This window comes from Gracilinanus agilis, chromosome 2 (assembly GCF_016433145.1).
Source record: "Gracilinanus agilis isolate LMUSP501 chromosome 2, AgileGrace, whole genome shotgun sequence".
In the NCBI taxonomy this organism is placed as follows: domain Eukaryota; kingdom Metazoa; phylum Chordata; class Mammalia; order Didelphimorphia; family Didelphidae; genus Gracilinanus; species Gracilinanus agilis.
In genome coordinates, this window is record NC_058131.1 from 235,515,038 (window position 1) to 235,535,750 (window position 20,713).

The 20,713-nt window shown below is 38.9% G+C and overlaps 2 protein-coding genes across 2 annotated transcripts in view; one reads left to right on the forward strand and one right to left on the reverse strand.

Moving 5' to 3' along the window:
* The first annotated feature begins 346 nt into the window (after window positions 1-346).
* PTRHD1 (peptidyl-tRNA hydrolase domain containing 1) lies at window positions 347-4,250 on the forward strand. The gene is made up of 2 exons (XM_044661022.1): window positions 347-544; window positions 3,489-4,250. The coding sequence occupies exons 1-2, from the start codon at window positions 347-349 to the stop codon at window positions 3,657-3,659; spliced, it is 369 nt and encodes a 122-aa protein (XP_044516957.1). The 3' UTR covers window positions 3,660-4,250.
* An 8,585-nt stretch (window positions 4,251-12,835) lies between these two features.
* The window catches only part of NCOA1 (nuclear receptor coactivator 1), a 228,160-nt gene continuing 220,282 nt past the window's right edge, over window positions 12,836-20,713 (reverse strand). Inside the window, exons 21-22 of the mRNA XM_044663767.1 lie at window positions 16,941-17,033; window positions 12,836-13,777 (exon numbers count right to left, since the gene is read on the reverse strand). Of these exons, the coding sequence (XP_044519702.1) occupies window positions 13,607-13,777; window positions 16,941-17,033 (264 nt within the window). The 3' untranslated portion in view covers window positions 12,836-13,606. The remainder of the gene's footprint in view (window positions 13,778-16,940; window positions 17,034-20,713) is intronic.

Here is a 20,713-nt window from a genome sequence, read left to right on the forward strand (position 1 = left end):
TTTTGGAGCCCAAACTCCGGTGAGACAATGGGTGTCTTAAAGTCTGACAAGTTACATCAAGGTTTTTCCCCCTTAATAAGCCGCCTCTCAAGTTAAACTAGCAGCGCCGACATCGTCTCGAAACTGCTCTTGCTGCCCAGCTAGACAAATACTTCATAGCCTCCTCCCCTTAAAAAACTGAACTAGCGTTCCCGCCGCCTGAGCCTTCAAAAGATGCTGGACCTTTCCCGGCGTGCCTAGCGCCCACATCGTACAGCAAGATGGCGGCGCCCAGTGCATCGGCTCCTCCCCGTTCCTCCCGACATGCTTTGAGAAATCCACGACTCTTTTTCCGCCGGTTGGGAAGATGGCAGCTCCTCAGCCGCTGGTGCAGTATTTGGTTCTAAGGGGGGACTTGGCGCGGGCGCCGTTCTCGTGGCCATTAGGTGCGCTGGTGGCGCAGGGTTGTCATGCAGCCATCGCGGCCCTGCACGCCCACCGTGACCACCCAAATACAGAGGCTTACCTCCAGGATCTGGGGAGCATGCGCAAAGTGGTCCTCGAGGTGCGGAGACCCGTGGATGGGCGGGAGGACCGGAAGTGGAAGGGGCGGGATGCTCGCTGGGAGGTTTCTTTCTGAAGGCTTTGCGGGCTGTGCTGGGAAGCGAAAGTGGAGCCCTAGACTGTCCGGCTTGAACTTTGACCAGGATTTTAGAGTCAGGCCATTCCTGCCTTAGCTGTTGGTGGCCCCTGTTTATGGCAGTCGTTTCCCTTACTCGTGGCTGGAACGTGGGTTTATAGGACCCAAGTCTACTGGCGAGATGAACGTCATCTATTTCACGAGTGAGCATTTAATGACATAAGCCCCTAGGCCTTTTCCAGGACTTCTACTGGAAACTGGGTATGCAGCAACCTCCCTCAAAACTTTACGTTCACTGAGGATTAGATGCAGGATCTGAACAAAAAGTGGTTATTGAGACCAGGAAGATTGTTGAGACCCGGGGAAGTCAGGAACTAGTTGTGGCAAGAGAGTGAGTAGAGAGAAAGGGATGAATGTGATTGGGAGGTAGATTCGATAAGACTTGGAACTGGGCAGAGGAGTCATTGACTGAGAAAGACAAGGCCAGGACGAGATTGGAAAAGGTGTGCTGCTTCTGACAAGGAATTTAAAGATGAGGAGGGGTCTTAGATTCATAAGGAAATAGAAATCCACTTTTGGAGTTTGTGCTTACAGAACAATTCCATGGAGATGTGCCTTAAGCAGTTAGATAAGGGACTGGAATTAGGCTGGGTATGTAAATTTGGTAATCCTATGTGCATGGAAAAGATAATTGAACTATTGAAATAATCCAGTATCAGAAAAAAAAGACATGCATGTCTTGTCCATGCTACCTTCTTATTTATCTCATCAGTCTCCTTCTTTCCATTTGCATGTCATCACTCTAGATCAGAAATTCATTACTTCTCTCATCTATAATAATTTAATTGGTCTCTCTACTCTCCCCCATTCTCCTTCACCACTTCTTCCACAGAACTGCCAAAATATCTGATTTTTCTAAAATTCTATTCAGATCCTTGAGTCCTTTGATCAGTTATAGCTATGTCTGATATGGGTACATTATGGACTCCAATCATTTCAATTTTACTATTATTTATACAAATTGATTAGCTTATACTTTAAGTATTTAGATGCCATACCATGTACATATTAATTATTTCTGTAATTTCTTTAAGCTTAGTTTCTATGTTTTATCTCTTTTAATCATGTTTTTATTATTACCTTTTTTTGCATTGAGCCAAAGCATAATAGATTTTGCTTTAGTTCCCTTATGTTAACTTTATTTGAAACTGTATAAAATCTGTTAAGAAATCATGTTTTTGGATTCTACTTTCTAATTTACTCTGCTACCCCTCTATTTTATAGGTGTATTTCAAATTTACATTTGTGACTGCTAATTCTCTATTCCTCCCCCAACCCATCCTTTTATACTTTTTTCTCTATTTGCCCTTCTCTTGATTTTCTATTCCCCACCTTCATAATCCAACCTCTGAAGATGGAATTTGTTTTGTTTATGACTAATCATTCCTAAGGGTCCTGCCTTTTAATTCTGATCCCTGTCTGATTCCCATATATTTTTCACCAAACTCAAGTGTTTGTGTTCAATCTCCCCCTTTTTTGGTTCAAATCAAAGTGAGAGTTCATGTTTAGCCTGCTCCTCTATCCCTTTCTCCATGTTTGTATACCCTTTTTTTTTTTAATGAAACATAAGCTTAATCTTCTTACCCCTTTCCTTCTTAATATGTTTCAACTATGGTTAATTTTCCATTATGATTTTCAGTGTTGATGGATAAATTATTCTTGGTTATGAGTCTTTGGCTTTTGGCATATTGTATTCCAAGATTTTCTTTCCTTTTATGGAGATCTTGTATGATCCTGACTGTGGCTCCTTAGTACCTGAATTCTTTCTTTCTGCTCTTCATAATACTTTTTTTTTTTTTATTCCAGTGCCATAGATTTTGACTATTACATTCCTCGGAGTTTCCATTTCAGGGCTTCTTTCAAGTGGTGACCAGTGGATTTTTCTATTTTTAATTTGCCCTCAAGTTTGGATAGGTCTGGGCAATTTTTATTCATGATTTCCTAAAATGTTTAGAAGGTTTTTTAAAAGAGGTTTTCAGGTAGTTTGATGTTTCCTAGACTATCGATAACTCCTTGACTTTGTTCCTAGCTCGGTTGCTTTTGTTATGATATAGCTTACATTTTCTGATTTTTTTTTTCAGTCTTTTGATTTACTTTTAGTTTTTCTTGTTATCTCATGGAGTATAAAACTTCACATTTATCCTTATTAAATTTTTTCTGCTCAGATTCAGCTCAATATTTTACCTTGTAAAGATCTTTTGGGGTCTTGATTTGGTAATCCAGTGTATTCTTACTCCTAGCTTTTATTATTTGCACATTTGTGTATTAATGATGCCTTTATCTAGGTCATTAATAAGCAACCAACGGCATAGCACAGATTATTAAAGATGAGATGACTGAGTATAGAATTTTTTTGCCGATTTAATTAACTTCATTTATAAAATTAAATTAAAGCTACTTTAAAAGTATATTTCATGAAGTACATTATTGAGGTATAGTCACAATTCAATCTTGTATTTGATATTTTGTTTACAAATTCAAACTAATCCTATTTCATAGCAAAATCAAATCAAGATTATAAGTTTATTGACTACTTAATTCAGAAAATATTGAGAAAAGACAAAAATACCATGTGGGCTGTATATAATTCTTAGAGCTTTATTATAGATAGGAATTAAAAGTCAAAGAGAACTAACCATACAAATTTAAGGCAGAAATAATAGAAGTCCTTGGGATCATTTGTTCTGTGTAACAAACAAAGCGTTTTGGTGAGCTGATGTCAGGTCATTAAAATGAGCCCTCATTGGATGAACCACTTGACCTGTGTTCATATTCTTCCATCCCTTCCCCTTTTTGTGCTCTACTATAGGCTCCAGATGAAGCTGCCCTGATGGCACTGGCTGAGACACTGAAACAGAACAACATTGACTACATGCTGTGGCTGGAGCAACCAGAAAACATTGCTACCTGTATAGCTCTTCGGCCTTACTCAAAAGGGGAAGTAAACCCACATTTGAGGAAGTTCAAGTTATTGAAGTGACTATCATCTGTGAGAGCTGTTTTGGACAAATGGGATCCAGAGTCTACATGCAAGCCAACTCTTAGCATTTCTGCAAAAACTGTGTCAATAACTCATTGACAAACCCCACATTTGCCCTCAGTACTAGCAATTTCTTTAGAGGTAGTTGCAAGCAGGTTAATTTTTGTGTAAATTTCCACTAATAAACAATTCCTCTTTCTGTGAAGGTAGGAAATACGGATGAACAACATCAGGACTCTGCCGATTATTGCATTACTTTGTGACTTGGTTAGGTGCTTATTGCACCAGGGAGCGCTCTCTGTCTGGGTGGCCTTTAAAGTTTTATGTGAATAAAGAAAGGAGCTGCCTCTAGTCTTCTTTTTCAAGCAGCATCTAGTTATAATGAGGATAATAACTGATTCATTTAGTACTTTTAACATTTAAAAGCATATCATAGGATTAAGATCTGGAAGATATCTTAAAACTGAACCAGATCTTTCTTTTTTGTACCAGGGAGCCTTTTGGTAAGTCTGAAGCCTGTGGACCCATTCTCAGATTAATGTTTTTGATTGCATAAAATAAAAAATACAGTATTACAAATGAAACCAAGCATGTTGAAATTTAATTAACAAAATATACATTTTTAAAGTCCATGAACTTAAGAAATCCTGGTCTTACCCAAATTCCATCATTTTATAAATGGATTAATAGTCTCTGAGAATTCAGGCAACTTGTCCAGAGTCATACAGTAATATTCCAAATTCATACTGAGGTCCTCTGTTGGCAGATCTAATGTTCTTTTCTTCCCTTCTGCTATGGTAGTGTTTTCATATGCATTTTCATTTGATTTAGTTCTTTGTTGATAGAAATTGCATGTATTTTCATGTATTTAGCCTCTTAGTAGATAACTCCCCAAAATAAGTTTATATTCCTGTACCTAAGCCTTTATTTCCAACTGCCTCATATATATATATGTGTGTATATATATATATATATATATATATATATATGTATGTATGTATGTATATATTTTAAACTCTTACCTTCTATCTTAGAATCAGTCCTAAGTTTTGGTTCAAGTCAGAAGAGCAATAAGAGCTGGGCAATTAGGTTTAAGTGACTTGCCCAGGGACACACGGCTAGAAAGTGTCTGAGGCCAGATTTGAACCCAAATTCTCCCTACTCCAGACCTACCTCTCTATCCACCAGGCCATGTAGCTGATCCTTTGCTGTGCATATTTTTAGATAAATATTTCATTGATGCTTTCTAAAAATATTAGTTACTAATGACTCCTACCTACCCATTCTCTCTCGACACCCATATTTTCATTAAAAAATTTCTTTTTTAATGAAGAAGTGAAATTGAGCCAAACAAGCCATATTGTCCATGTGTGATTCCACACAAAAGGTAGAAGCCAGTATCCAATTGAACTTGTTACAGGATCAACATAACCAGCAGAGAAGAGCAAGGAGGACTGACTCAAAAAGCAGAGAGGTTGGAGCAACTGGAAATGATAGACTGTGGTTAATGAAATTTCTGGATTGGTGAGATGAAGGGTAGGCTTAGGCCTGTGTGCCAAAGACACTGACATTATTGTTTACTATTTGCCAGGCACTGTTCTAAGCACTGGGGAAATAAAGGCAAAAACATGGTCGCTACCCTCCCTCGAGGAGCTCCCTCAAAGTATACATAGTGTAAACAGGAAATATTCTCCTCAAGAAGGCAGTAAAAGGAGGTGATACTTAGAAGAGCCTCAAGCACAAGGTTAGTTTTGAGCTGAATCTTGAAGGAAGCCAAAAGGCAGAGGTAAAAACAGTGTTCCAGATATGGGAGACAGCTGGTGAAAAGGCACAAGTAGAGAATGGGGTGCCATGTGTGAGAAATAAGAAAGCCAATATTGCTAGATTTCAGACTCCGTGGAGGGAGCTAAAGTGTAAAAAGACCAGGTTAGGAAGGGGCCAGGTTGTGATGAAGGGCTTTAAAAGCCAAACCACATTTTTGTCAATTAATCCTGGCATCACTGGAGCTTACTGAACAGGGAGCAGTGCCATTGTTAGACTTATGCTTTTAGAAGTACGGCCACTTTAGCAGCATGCCCTTGGGCGGAGGGAGGCTAACCAGAAGCCTCACATAATAGTCTGGGCCTGAGATGAGAGCCTTCACCAAGGCCTTGGCTATGAGTGGAGAAATGGGGATGGATGTGAGAAATGTTGTAAAGGCAGAAATGAGACTTGGCAACAGGTTGTCTACATGGGATGAGTGAGAGGAGTTCAGGATGACACAGCCTGCGTGGCTGCGAGGGGATGGTGTTAGCTCTCAGTAGAAAACTTTGGGAGAGAGAAGGTTGGGGGAAAAGATGACATGTTGAGTTTGAGGTGCTCATAGGTTATGGTATGGCTAAGTTGGAGCAAAGATGAAGATGATGCTCTGACAGATCAGGATGTTTGAGGCAACATCAACATACAAGGAAGATCCTGAAAATAAAGGGAGGGGTTGGGGTGGAGAAGACTAAATGAGAAAGGAAAGAGAATGAATGAAGAGAATGGCATGTAACTAGTAGTGGGATCTGAGTAGGGTGATAAAGCTGGATGGAGTCAACTTGGAAGATGAAAAAGGCTGCTAGGTGATAATGCTAGGGGAAGGGCCTAGAACGGCCTGGCCAGTTGTGTGAGGGCACAGGCAGGGGAAAAGGAGCATTTGCAGTGTCAGAGGGGGGGACAAGAGATAATCTCTTTTAATAATTTAATTTTTAAAATATAATTTGTTTAAATATTTTTCCATGGTTCCATGATTGATGTTCTCTCTGCCCTCTCTTTCCTTCCCTGTCCTAATTCCATCGGGTTATTATACATGTAGATAAGTGTTTTCTGAAGGAGCCAGGAGTCTTATTGCAAAGAGAGAGCAGGCAGTGAGAAGAACCGTTCTAATAGGAATGGGGAGATGTTCAATAAAATGGGGCTCCAGTTTGCAAATGCTAGAGGGGGACTGGCTGGTTTACGTGGATGGGAGATATAAGGCTTACCTGGATGGGACATAGGAATTCGGGAATGGTAAAACAAAGATGGCATTTAGGTAGCCTTCATCTTTGGACTGGGAGTTTTGAAGAGGAAGCTGTTTCTTTTGCATAGGTAAATTATTAGCTCATCCCAGGAAGCAAATGCAGTTTTGCTCCTGGTCCCAGCTTGGAATTGATTTGATTTGGTTCCTCAAGAAAAGAGGGAGGAGGCGAGGACATCTATTCTCAATTCTAGAAGATATTGCCTGGCTCACCGTGGTGGCTCGGGCAGCTTTGTAGTGGCTGGCCCCTTCTCTGAGGGCCAGGAGTGTGCCAGAAGGAATACTAATAATTGCTTATACTTACATGGCATTTTAAGGTTCAAAAGGTGTTTTATGTATACTTTTTCCATTTGATTCTCACAATGTCCTTGTGAAACAGGCAATATAAGTATTAGTTTGATTTTTGAGATAGTGAAAAAAACTCAGAAAGCTTAAGTGACTTGTGATGTGATCTTGGACAATTTAAACCAGCATCCTCTGGCTCCAAGGTTAGTTGCTTTTTTTCTCTGTTGTATTGATTAATGTTATTGGCCACTAACATGCCATCTTGGAATATTGGAGACCCCATCTTAGATTTTTTTCCTACAAATCCTTTATATGACTAAAGGCAGATCATAGTGCCTTGGCTTTCCCTCTCTCTCCTACAAGAGGCAGCTGGTGGTGCAGGAGATAGCAGTCAACCTAGAGTCAGGCAGGTCTGAGTTCAAATCCAGCTTCAGGCACTTTATTAGTTGTATGACTGAGCAAGTCACTTTACCCGTTTGCCTCAGTTTCCTCAACTCTAAAATGAGAATACTAGTACCCGTCTCACAGGATTGTTGTGAGATCGAATAAGGAATTTGTAAAAAACAGTACAGTACCTGGTATGTGGTAGGTGCTATATACATGTTTATTCCCTATCCCCCTCCAATTCATTGAAAAGCATTACATCGTGTTCATTCTCTTCTAGGAAAGAAGTTTCTGAATGGGATAGATTAGTTATGTAATTACAGCAATTTCAATTCAGAAGGGCACTTGGAGGACCATCTCTTCTTCCAAGTTCACATGGGTGCCATGTCACCTTCACGTAGTTTTTTCTCTCCTCAGATGTTCCTAGGGTACTTACCCAGGCTCTCTCTCTTGTATTATGTGATTCCTCTGCTCTGGCTAATGATTTCTGAGCACCAATGGAGAAAGCCACAGAAAAATGACTTCACTCACTACAGATTTGTGGTATATATCCTTGGCTGGGCCCTTTTTGCTGCTCAACAGTCTGTCTCATTCCTCACAGTCACTATTAAAACTTTTTCTTTGTGTGCTCCCAACACTCCTCCTACATACAGATGTTCTAGCCTTTTCTCTAGGAATGAGGCCTTTGGAGGTGAGCTTTCTCGGCTTCCTTCCTCCAGTCCTTAACACTTGATCTGTCCTGCATCCCTCAGATCCTAAAAGAGCCATCCCTATTCACAAAGGCTAACCCTGTCTCAGGTCCTTTCCTTCTGCCTCGTCTAGACTTTGTTTCTTCTCTTCCTTTGCCACCAGCTCCTTTCTCTCTGCCTGCAAATGTACTCAGTTCTCCCTCTTCCTAATGCTTCTCTATGAGCCTTTTACTCCATCCAGCTACTGTTGATCTTTCCCCTTTCTCATTGCTTATCTTTAGGTTTTTACCCACACCATTCTACTCTGCTTACCCTATTAGAACTCATTAACAATTTCCTAGCTGCCAGATCCAGTCTGCAGTCTGCGTTCTTACCCTTTAATGTCTCTTTTGACATTTTCTCCCCTGGCAGTCCTATTTCTCCTCAGAACTTCTACTGGATAGACCCATCCCAGAACTCAGAATGCCTTCAATACATTCCTTACCCCTCTTTATGTCTCTTGAGTCTTCTTCAGACATTCTATTTTATAGATATGACCTTAAAATCCAAATGTCCAGTTCTAGCCTCTCTTATGAGCTCCAGCTGCCTTCAGGCCATTTCCACCTACCCTCTAAAACTCATAGGTATAAAACGGAGCTTATTTCCCCCTCAAATTTGCCCATTCTGTCTTCCTGATATCTGTCAGAGGCACTGTCATTCACCCAAAGTCCCTTGTTAGGAACCTTGAGTTATCTTCAGCTTTTCTCTTAGTCACCTTTAGTATCAATCAGTTAATACTCCTGTTGCTTCTATTTCTTTAGCATCTCTCATATTTGGCCCCTTTTCTAACCCTACTACAACTAGCCTAATACAGGCCATTGCCACCCACCTGATAAACTATTTTATTAGTTCAGGTTTTATTGCTTCCCATTTTTCTTCCCACCAGACCATCTGATACATGATTGCTGGTCTTTTTATCTGATCCTGTCACTCCTCTAACCAGATCTTATGTGGTTCATCCTTTCCTCCTGAGTAAAGTTAAATTGTGTATCTGACATACACGAGCCTAACTCTTCATTCTCCTCCATGTACTTATGCTTCAGCCAGACTAGACAATTTTGTCTCTGTAACACTGCATTCTTAATGTCTTTGTGCTTACTGTTTATGCCTGGAATGCCAAAACACAACTCAACTGAAGCGTTTTGTGATTTCCCCAGTTGGCATAATTTTCGGGTCATTCAGACCTAATGTGGCACATTGTTACTATAACTGAAAAAGAAAATTTTTTTAGGCAGTTATTTGTATTTGGTGCTCTATCCCCTGGCTATATTGAGCTCGAGAGGATGTCCTGTGTCATTGCTAAACTTTCTATCTCTGCCAGTACCTGGCAGGGCCCTACACAGAATAGGTGCTTTATAAACATTTGCAGTGTTTTCTGATTCCTATTTTCCATTTAAGTTTCCTGGCAGCTAGAAGTCCTATGTCTCTTTTCATCTTTGTACCCGAGGATAATACAGTATATTACTTTACACGTAGTAGGTTTTTGAATGTTTTGTGCCTGTATTCAATTAGTAGAGTCTAACAGTAGCAGAACCCTGGAGAAGTGATTCAACCACTCTGCTCATTTCTTTCTCCATTAAAAAGCCTAATTAACCACACAAGATTGTCCAGATAAAAAAGATAACAGCAAAGAAATTTGTAAAGAATGTTGCTATTACTAGTTAGGCTAGCTCCTATATCTTATCGACAGGAAACTAGAAGCCCATTGCTTAAGTTACTCTGCAAGTAGTAGAGTCCTTTCTGGCACCAAAGGGGATTGATTATAAGGGACTTTCTAATCCTAGACTGGTCCCAAGGTGGAAGTAGGGGATAACTGATGGGTAATATGCATGCTCCCCTGGTGCCCTCCCAACATCCAAGAGGTGAGGTATGTCTCCAGTGAGGAACTTAGGGGGAAGAAGTGGATAGGAATCATACAGAATGGTGGGGAATGCAATGCTGGTAAAGTGAGGTAATTATGTTTAGGTGTCTGAGAATCCAGGGAACATTGCTTCCTATTAAGTTGGCCATCTTTAAGAAAAAAAAAATTCTCCAGAATCATTGGTGGCATCAGTGTGAGGATGGCATTCTTTCTATATCACTGAATTCTTCATATACTACTGAAGAACTTAGTAATGGAAATGAAATATGCATTTCCTATGGCCTGGGAAAAGGGAATTCAGACTGATGAAAGGATCCTGAATGAAGTATTTCTTAGACATTTTCTCTGAATGAAAAATAGAGATGCAAAAGGGCTTCTCCTGATCCTTCAGGGGTTGGAGTTCTCCCACATATACTTTGCTGTAATGAAGCTGGTCTTTTCCATAGTTATGTTGCCTGAAATATATGATCATTAATCAGATTTCCTTTTCTTGTGGCAGTTTTCTCTTTGTTGCGTGAAATAGTGTATTAGGGTCTGCTGGAACAGGGCCTGGGACATAGTCCTCAGAAGTTCAGATTCAGATATAGGCCCAACCTTCTCAAAACAAAAGAGTACTCTCCTCGACCGTTTTCTACCCCTACTTTCCACCCCTCAACTCTCGACCCTGACACTCATGTGGGCTTAACTCCCAGAGATACTTACTAATTGTGGAATGAAAGGTTTGATTCCCTAGTTAGAATGAGAGGTTCCCAGGGGTTCAGAAGGTTTCACAGCCTCCTGAAATTACAAAGGTTTATGTTCCTACTATGGCTTTTCTTAATTATGTTAAAAGTAGTATCATTTCTGCTAGGTTTTGGCCGCCTTCAGTAAAAAATAAGCATAATTTTATACATTTTTTTTGTTAAAGGTATTATAGTGGGTAAACTCAGTTCCTCTTGCTCAATAGTTTCCTCAAAATTTAGAAACAAAATATACATTGGTAAATGGGATGCAAGTAAAAGCAATTATCTGGATATAGCATCACCTGTGTCTGAAAACCACAAGGTTACTAAACAGATTCCTGGTGATGTCTGGATTAATCCTGGAAGTCGGTATCAAAAAATGAATGTCTCTCATTTTAAAGATGAAAATAGCCTGGCCATGGTGACAAGGAAATGAAACTTGCTCCTGGGATGACTCTTCTCAAGAGTTTCTACCATGAGGCCTATAATGGGAATTTTTATTTGGAACCTTCTTAAAGTTGACTGTTTACTTCATATTAGGAAGTTCATTATTACTTTCTCCTCATAACCCTGAATTTTCAGTTAACTGGTTTAGATTTTTGATATCTCTGTACAATTTCCATTTCTTCCTTGATCTATTGTGTAGGCAACCCACGTTGTTGGTAAACCAAGGTCCATTCTGTGGCTAAAAAGTGATTTTCCTGTGGAATGACAGAAGTGCCATAGATGCAAGCAATTTTATTTTCCTCAAATTTAGCAATCATTTTAAACTGTACAAACATAAAACAAACAGTGCAACTATAAAAACTTTTAAGGTGACATGCATACTTTAAGGTGCAGCTGGGTTGGGATGAGGGAGGTGCTGTCTCATGTTGGCATCTTCTGTATTCTCTACCTTTTGTCCTAGTTCCTTATACAAAAGCAGTCAGCCAGGAAACTTCACTTGGAATGCTAAAGTGAGAGTTGAACACCCTGAAAGTTTGATTGCACATCTGTATGTGACAAACAAAAGAGAAAAATCTCTCTGGCCTCCACTCCAGGGTAATAGGGCAATGAGATGGAGAGTTAGAGTAATATGGGGTTGGACAGTCAGGCTGGGAATGAATGGATCAAAGATGATGTTTATGAAGAATTTAAGGAGGTTATATTTATAATTGAGGATTTATTTCTGTCTTAAGGTTGCTATCCATATTATTTAGCTCTTCATCTTTTCATATATTTTCTGGACAAATTATTTCCTATATTAGGTGAACATATTTGTAAGTAGGGGGAAGTGGATAGGAGAAAGGGCAGGAGCTAAGTAAATGGTTTCTTCTTTAATGGTGGAGTCTATGTTCTTTGCTCTTAAACATTTTTCATTTGCCCAGAAAGCAGAGGTAGTAGGGGTGGAGAATCAGGTTTTATCATTTGTTGGCCCAGGGAAGCTAGTGATGTGCCACCTCTGGTTTCACAACACCATTCTCAAGCTTTCCTATTCTCACAGTGAAATTTCTAAAGGCAGGAAATGGGTTCATTGGGTCCCTTATGGGAGAGGGAGGGATAGCAGAAAGGGATAAAATTAGCCCTGTGGCAGGAGGTAGATTTTTCCCAGCCTGATATAGAAAAAATTATGTCCGGATTGATGGTAATTCAAATCTTAAACTTAAACCTGAAAAGTGAGGATTTCTTTGAGGATCAATTTTTTCCTTTGTTCAAAAAGCCTATGTAATTTTGACATTTATTCATAAGAATAGCTTCGAGTACAGTTCTCTGGAACAAGTCAGTTCGCCCCATGGGACTCTTCAATATAGCATTAGCTATTGGTCCCCCTTGAGGAAGGGGACGGCACTTTCTGGCAGTGACATTATTGGTTGTAAATTCTAAAATAAATCCATAAATGGCATCACAGTTATTAAAATATTGAAATAGTTAGCCAAATGTTTCAGAACTGCAATTCAATCAACAAGTTATATTTTACACACACAAAATTTAGAAAAATCAAGTGTGATATTAAAAGCATAAAATTAAACAGAAGGAAATAAATTTCTACAAGAAACTGGAAATATTTACAGGGAAATTTTAAAGGGCAGAATAAGCTGCTTAGATCATAGAATTTACTTTTATTTTAAATAACTTTAGCTACCTTAGCTGTTAACACAATAAAAGCAGAAAGAACAGACTGCCTTTTTTCCACATTTAATCAGAAAATTTTATCTACAATAACCGAAAGACCTTGCCCTTTGTCCTTCCCCAACCCTTCCAAAAATTATTGCATTTCCCCCCAAACTGTACTTTTTTTTTTTTTTTGAATCCTTTGCAAATGTACACATTTCAGCCTCGACTGCTAGAGGCACCTTGATTTAAACCATCTTAAAAAACGGAAAGGGGAGGAGGAGGTGCAAAATACTTTCTTGAAGCCAACAGACATAGAATTGCTAGAAGAAGCTGATTGTACACACAAGCTGCCTGGGGGTGGGATAGGCTTTACAGAAAGATGACAGCCTTTTGTAGTTGATGTTTTGTTTTTTTTTTTGCTGAAGGGGCGCAGGGCTGCCAAGCCCTTCCTCTGCATTGGGGTCAGAGTCAAATCCAGCTGAAATGGAGTTTCTTTCTCCACTTGGAACTTGTCATCTGGCTCTCCTCCAAAAGCCTTTATTCAGATAAGAAGCCAATGACTGATTATAAAAATAAGAACAATTAAATTTGGCTCAAGAAATCGATTGTCCAACTGTCCTGCCGCGTTGCTCTCTCAATATCCAAGGCCTTTACAAAGCAAAAAACACCTCCCCAACCCTCAGCAAAAAACAACCCCCCCCCCTTTTTTTTGCTCCAAATACTACGACCTGAAGAATGGCTGCGGATTGAGATATCAAAAATCTCAGAAAAATATATAATATATTTGTATATCTCTGTATGTCTATTATTTAAATTTCACATTCCTTTAAAAGTGGTTATTCAGTCAGTAGCTGCTGAAGGAGGCTCTTCTGCTGGGCCTGGGGGTTCTGCGGACCTGATGTGGGTTTTTGAGATCCCAGGGGCCCAGGCTGGTTCAGGTAAGGGTCCCCGCCTACCAGATTCACTGTACACTGGACGTCGGCGAACACCTGAACCTGCTGCACCTGCTGGAACACAAACAAAAGCTGTGTTGAGACAGAAGGCTCGGCCCCCCCGGCTCATGAGTGCGTACTACTTGAAGTGGGAACTCACTAGAGCATTCCTCTAGTCTGTAGTCACCACAGAGAAGAACTCTTCTGTCTTCTTGTCCTACAAAAAGAAAATTGCTGCACTCATTTTGCTCAGGGTTCTAGAAAGTTTACACTTTAAAAATAAAACCAAAATTGGAATGGCCAAGCTGCCTACGGGGTTGCCATCATTACTGCAAATGAACATCATCGGTAATACTGGTGTAATGGGGAAAGCCCAGTTTCACAGACTGGGGACCAAGTGGTGGTTTGTTTTTTATTTTTGTTGTCTAGACAAATGGCTTAAAAGCACACATTACAAATTAATCTACCAGGTATCTCCAAGTGGAATTATTCTACTGTGCCACTGAATGGACAAAAGGGCAATATCTATATCAACATTATTATCATGGAGAAACCACCACAGGTCATACATCAAAGGGCCAGCAATACCAAGATTAACTGAGAGAACAACTGTTTTGTCTAAATTCTGTGTCACTATATAAAGTTTCTTGAAATGATTGTGGGAATACAGGGAAATAGCATTTTTACATTTGATATTTTCTCAGATAACAGATACATTTGAATGGCTTACCCCACCCCCCCAATAGCATAGCAAAGGTCACCCTACTTAGTCCCCTCCCTTGTTCTATTATTTAACATCATCCTCCCAAAACATTCAGATTTTCATAAAAAAAGAATCTCTAATCAAATTATTCTAGTACTTTCTACCTGGAGAATAAAACTAGTCATCCTTCTTAACCACAGTGATCAAAACATTATTGGGGATACGATTTATATTGCCCACTGAGCCCACCCAAACACACACCTGCAAATGATCTCAAGTCAGGAACATGGGCTCAAGTTCCTTGTAACTTTATGCTTTTAAAAGATGACGTTTTTCTTGTCAGACCAATGTGCCATTATATCACATCAAGGATATATTGGTTTGTTAATAACATTTTGCATAGCCATATAGCAACAGTTCATGCCTGTAAGTTTTCCTCAGGTCTTTGCTACCCTTACTGAGTAAAATGAATTTGCTTCAAACTGTAATGAATATTCTCCTCAAATTCCCCCGACTGCCATCTACCTTATCTCTGCACCATCCTGTACCTTGGTCTGTGACAATCCTTTTCCTTCCCTGCCTGCCCTCTGTACCAGTGAGGTTTGCCCTGAGAGCTATCTCAAAACTTAAATTATGAAATTATCCTTGGCTGAGGCTCATCTGGTTTGTCTATTCCAAAGCTTAATGGAGCAACTGAAGCATTATTAGTAAAAGCAGCACAAACTCCCAAAGACTAGTTTTGTTTTCTTCTCTTATAGTCTTTGTTCTTGTAACACATCTTAAAAAACCCTCAGTGGTTCTCATCAGCTGTTTGTGTATTCGCTAGAAATCTATACTCTTTCCTTTCCCAGATCTGCTTCTACCTCTGCTTTCAGTTCAATTCAGTGAAGACTTATCAACACTTATCTGCCAGATTCTTTGATGAAAAAACTATCTAAATTAGTGTCCTCAAGAAGCCTATAATCTAGAAGCTTTGGACCGATACACAGATAATTATGACATCTGTTAGATTAAAGTGGTATACATGGGAAGAGGGCAAGCATAAAGGCAGGGAAACCCAAGCAAGGTTGGAGATTTGGGGAATGAAGGAGGTGATCTTGAATGGACAGATATAGCTTTATTGTTCTAAAAACAGGACATAGCATATAAAAATGCATAGAGCTAAAAAAGTGGGATGAAACTGAGGAACATTAAGCTATCTGATTTGGCTAGAGCAGTGGTTCTTGAATTTTTTGGTCTCTAGAGCCCTTTACACACTTAAAAATTATCAAGGACCCTCAAAAGAGCTTTTGTTTATGTGGGTTATGTTTATTGATATTTACTGTATTGGAAATTAAAACATCTTATTATGAAAATGGTTTTGACTTTGAAGAGCCCCCGAAAGATTTTTAGAAAGCTTCAGGGGTTCCCAGACCACACTTTGAGAATTGCTGGGCTACAGCACAAAATGTAGAAGAGCAGTGCAAAATGGAGCTGGAGAGCTTTAAATACTAATAAACAAGGGAATTGGTATTTTAATTTTTAGGCAGTGGAGAGCCACTAAAGTTGTTTTTAACAGTAGAGTGCTGGAGTCAGACTTGGGTTTTAGGAAAACTGTTTAGGCAGCTCAATAAAAGATGGGCTAGGGAAAAGAAAGACTGGAGGAAGTTCTTGACTTCCTCGGCCCTGCAAATACATGGCACCCTTCTACAAGGATAACTAAACTGTCATTCCCCTTGTCATATTTATCTCCTCTGCTCTTTCTTTTCCACTCCCACTCTTACCACTTGAATTCAGGTTCAAAAGCTAACTTAGGACTAATAAGTTAGCTTATTAAATGGCCTTTCACATTTAGTTTCTTCTCTATTCTAATCCATCCTGTTCACTACCATGAAGTGAAAACATCCAAGTCATCCTGTCACTTCCTTACTCAACAATTTATGGGCACAGGACTTAAAAGTTCAAATAGGTTAACCTGTACACCTCCTTTCCCCTCATCTCTCTCTAGCCTATCCCTCCATGTTTTGGACAAATGGCTTCACTGCCTCCAGAATGTGCCTCACACATACCTACTTAATTGCCTTTACATTCGTCCAATAGCATCTGCCCAGCTAACTCTCATAGGTCTTTTAAGATCCAGCTCAGTTTTGCACCCCTTCCATGAAGGTTGTCCTGACTGGCCCAGCAACTAGCAAGTTCTTTCTCTTCTCAATAAGCACTTACCATCCCTACTATTCATTTGGTACTTAACATTTATTGCCTTCTTTGGCTTTTTTCACCTTTGATAAATGTGTCTTAGCTCCCTAGTTAGATTATAAGCTTCCAGAGGGTAGAGACTGATCTGTGACCTCTATAATCTCCACAGTGCAAGCCTAGTGCCCAGCACATAGGAGGCACACAATATCTTCATTCATGTGAATAAAACCACAAGTGCTCCCCACTAAATATGAACAATACTAGTGTGCATTGTTACAAAAATGACCAATTCAAAAATGTTGAGCTGGTTCATACAATTAGTACTTCCGATGGGTCTGTGCTTAAAAGTTTCTTACTGACCTGGGCACCGCTGTCTGATTCTGTTTTGAGAATGTCAGCTGATGAAAGCTGATTGCAGTAAAGGCCTGTGTGTCTCAGTGCTGGATCATTTATCTGTTAAGGACAAATTCAGGAACAATTACAAGCGTTCTCTTTAATTTAGGGGAAATCCCATCACAATTAAGAATCAAGGTAATGAAGAAAACAAGAAGTTGGTGATTGATAAACCACATCTAAATGCCAGTCTGTGCTATACATAGATAGTATAACTTAAATGATTTCTTTTCTTTGAAGTTTACACGATCATTCTGAACATGGGATGATAAAGAGGGCTTGGAGGGAACTTACTACAGGTCCTGGTTTGTTCATTAACCTATATTCTGGATCTCATTACTACCACCATTGGGGTCCATTTTAGGTTGTGGTGGAAAAAGAGGGAAGGTATGGCTTAACAATAATTCCATTTCTTGAAAATATATGTACAAAGCACTAGAGAGAGTAAGACTAAATTACATAGTCCCTGCCTTCAAGGAGCTGATATTTTATGTGGCTACAATGTATTCAAAAGATAAATAAAGGATAATTTGAAGAAGAAAAATGAGTGTAGGTTTCATGGAAGTAGTATATGTATGGAGTCTTGAAGGAAGGTAAGGATTCTAAAGGGTAGAATGAGAAAGAACTGTAGTCTAGAAATAATGGAAAGACTGTAAAAAGGCATGGAAACAGAAGATGGAATGTTAAGTTCAGAGAATACTTATTAGTCCAGGTGGTTAAGATACAGAGCATGAAAAGGCAAAAATGGGGAAAAAAGTAAGAAATTACCTGGCACCAGAGGGTCTCAAATGCTAGGCTTGAGTAATTACTATTTAATCCTAGAGGCAACAGGGAGGTTCTGAAGATTTCTGAGCAGGAAAATGATGTGTTCAGACCTATACCTTAGGAAGGTGACCTTGGAAGCTGTATTCAGGAAGGATGGATTGTAAAGGGAAGAGTTCTAAGCAAGGACATCAATTAATAATAGTCTATTAAGGGGCAGCTAGATAGAGAACTAGACCTGGAGATGGGAAGTCTTGGGTTCAAATCTGGACTCAGATACTTCCTAGCTGTGTGACCCTAGGCAAGTCACTTACCTCCAATTACTTAAGTCCTACTACTCTAGCCCTTAATGCTCTTTTGCCTTAGCACCAATACTCAGTTTTGATTCTAAGACAGAAGGTAAGGGTTAAAAAATATATATTAAATAGTACAAGCTAGACAGAATTGATGAGGTATTGAAACAGGATAGTAGTCATTTAAATGGAAAGAGGACAACTACAACATATTTTGTGATGCTAGAATTGAGAGACCTTGGCAATTGGTTGGATAGAGAAAGGTGGATATGGAAGAGTAAAAGAGGAATCAAAGGTTTATAACCAGTGACTAGGAAGGTGGTGATATTCTTAATTAAAATGAAAGAGAAACCCAAGAAAGGTATCAGTAAAGAATTCATGTAGAAGGCAGTGCTTGCTCTCAAGGAGGCAAGGAATTCTACAATGGAGAAGCATACTGAACAAGGGGGCCAGTTTATGCATGAAGATGGTAGGGAGAATGTCAATTCTGACATATGTTGCAGAGAATGAAGAAAGAAAAATTCTTATAGAATTTTGATACGATCCTCCAAATTAAATTAACACATACATTAATACTCAGTAGCTTTAATGCAAAGATGAGAATGGAGAGGAAAAATAAACTGCAAAATATGACTCAGTAATAAGAAACCAGATTTGTAGAATATGAATACTTATATAAGAGAAGATGAAGGTACTAGAAATAGTGAGTAACATGAGCCTTCCCTGCTGCCAAAAAAGGCCTAAAAAATTAATTAGATAATGACAAACAAAGATCAATTATAATAGGTTATAAACTTATTAGTGTAAAACTAAGAATCAATACTATATTAACAGGATAAAAATGAGAACATAGAACAATTTTTAAAAGCCTTTATCTTCATCTTTTAAAACTAAATACTTAATCCAAAAGTGAAATGGATAAAGGATTAGACACTGACAAACTATTACCATTTTCCAACAAGAAGGCTAAAAGAGTCTAGAGACTGCCAGTAAACATGATTTCCTTGACAAGTAAAAGGAGATGACAAACCAAGGGATAACACTGAGTTATAACTAAGAGTATAAACTCATTTATAATGTCTTTCAGAGAATGAAGGAAGATAAATAAGCATTATTCTCTCATAAAATATTGAAATTATTTTTTCTCTCACTAAGAAAAAATTGGAGCAAAATCATGTGGAGAATATGCAAGGTGAAGCTGAAAGGACAACAAAGGCAAAACCAGAAAAGATGTGCTAATATTTCTATGACACTTTTCTTCATCAATTGTAGTAGAGTTACCACATTTGGGCTTGTGCTGTATAAGTAGGAAGAAATGACACTGACCACAAAGAAAACTAAGACAAAAAGTGGCCTGACCAGACCAAGTATACAAATGGAATATCTGTTCTGGATGTGACATGATTTTAAGGACACTAAGGGACTGATTCTCAAGAATCTAAGATTCTCTTAGAGGAGAACATGTCAAAAGAAATAGGAGAAGGGGGCAGCTGGGTAGCTCAGTGGATTGAGAGTCAGGCCTAGAAACGGGAGGTCCTAGGTTCAAATCTGGCCTCAGACACTTCCCAGCTGTGTGACCCTGGGCAAGTCACTTGACCCCCATTGCCCACCCTTACCACTCTTCCACCTAGGAGCCAATACACAGAAGTTAAGGGTTTAAAAAAAAAAAAAAAGAAATAGGAGAAAAAATTACAAATATGATTACTTTCAAAAAAAAGGTGAGAAAACACCCATGCATGTGTTAAAATCATGCAAGATTCCTTGAAAGATGTAACACAGGCAACTTTTGGATGACCATCTGATTATTAATATTATGAAGCAAAAAAAGGAGATATACGTCTGTCAAAGGTGTTTGCCACTGTCGGGCATGACATTCAACAAAGACTACAACTAAAAGAGGGATTCTTTTATATAGTAAGGTCCTTCAAATACTCTTGTTTGCTAATGACTATGTGCTAACCTTACAAGTCCCAAGATATATCTAAGATTCCTAAATGAGACCTAAAACCCATGTAAGAATTAATTCTAAGTCTCAATTATAAAGAAAAAACAAGTACAAGAAAAATGTATGTTGTCCAAACTATACTTTGCAGTTGGATGAAACCTATGTTGGGTCTGTCAAAATAGCTATCTATGGAAACTACAAACAGAAAATAAACTGGACATAAAACTAAAAAGAATAAAAATAGCCTGGAATGCGTTGAGAAAATTCCTGTCTTTAATGATCCCAGTTGCTGTCCTTTTGCACAATACTTTTCAATGATGCTGTATGAATACAAATCATGTAAAACCACAATTACTAAAGAATCAAAATTGTGGGAAAGGGGAATATATAGGATTTGGTATATTATGGACAAAGAATTGTGCATAAAAAGTCACCATAAAAGATACTATCAAGGAGACAAGCAAAAAAGAAAATGGTTTGTCATGTAGCACAAGCAAGGGATAAATATGCAGAGCAGCTTGAACTACTCTACTGGTGTTCAAGTAGCATTAAGCAAAACAGAGAAATATATCTTGCATGTTGGGTGAGGGAAGCTTGAGAGGGAAAAAATATATAGAAGGTCACAGATGAGAAAAGAGCAATGGCTCTAGAGTCAGGGGAACTATGTCCAAATGCTGCTTCTGATAATTACTGTGAGACTTTAGGCAAGTTACTTAACCTCTCTGGAAATCCGTTTCTTC

Excerpts from the sequence above, each read along its gene's own strand:
- PTRHD1 (XM_044661022.1), top strand. The coding sequence starts at position 347 with ATGGCAGCTCCTCAGCCGCTGGTGCAGTATTTGGTTCTAAGGGGGGAC. Across the intron at positions 545-3,488 it reads TGCGCAAAGTGGTCCTCGAG|GCTCCAGATGAAGCTGCCCT; the intron begins GTGCGGAGACCC and ends GCTCTACTATAG.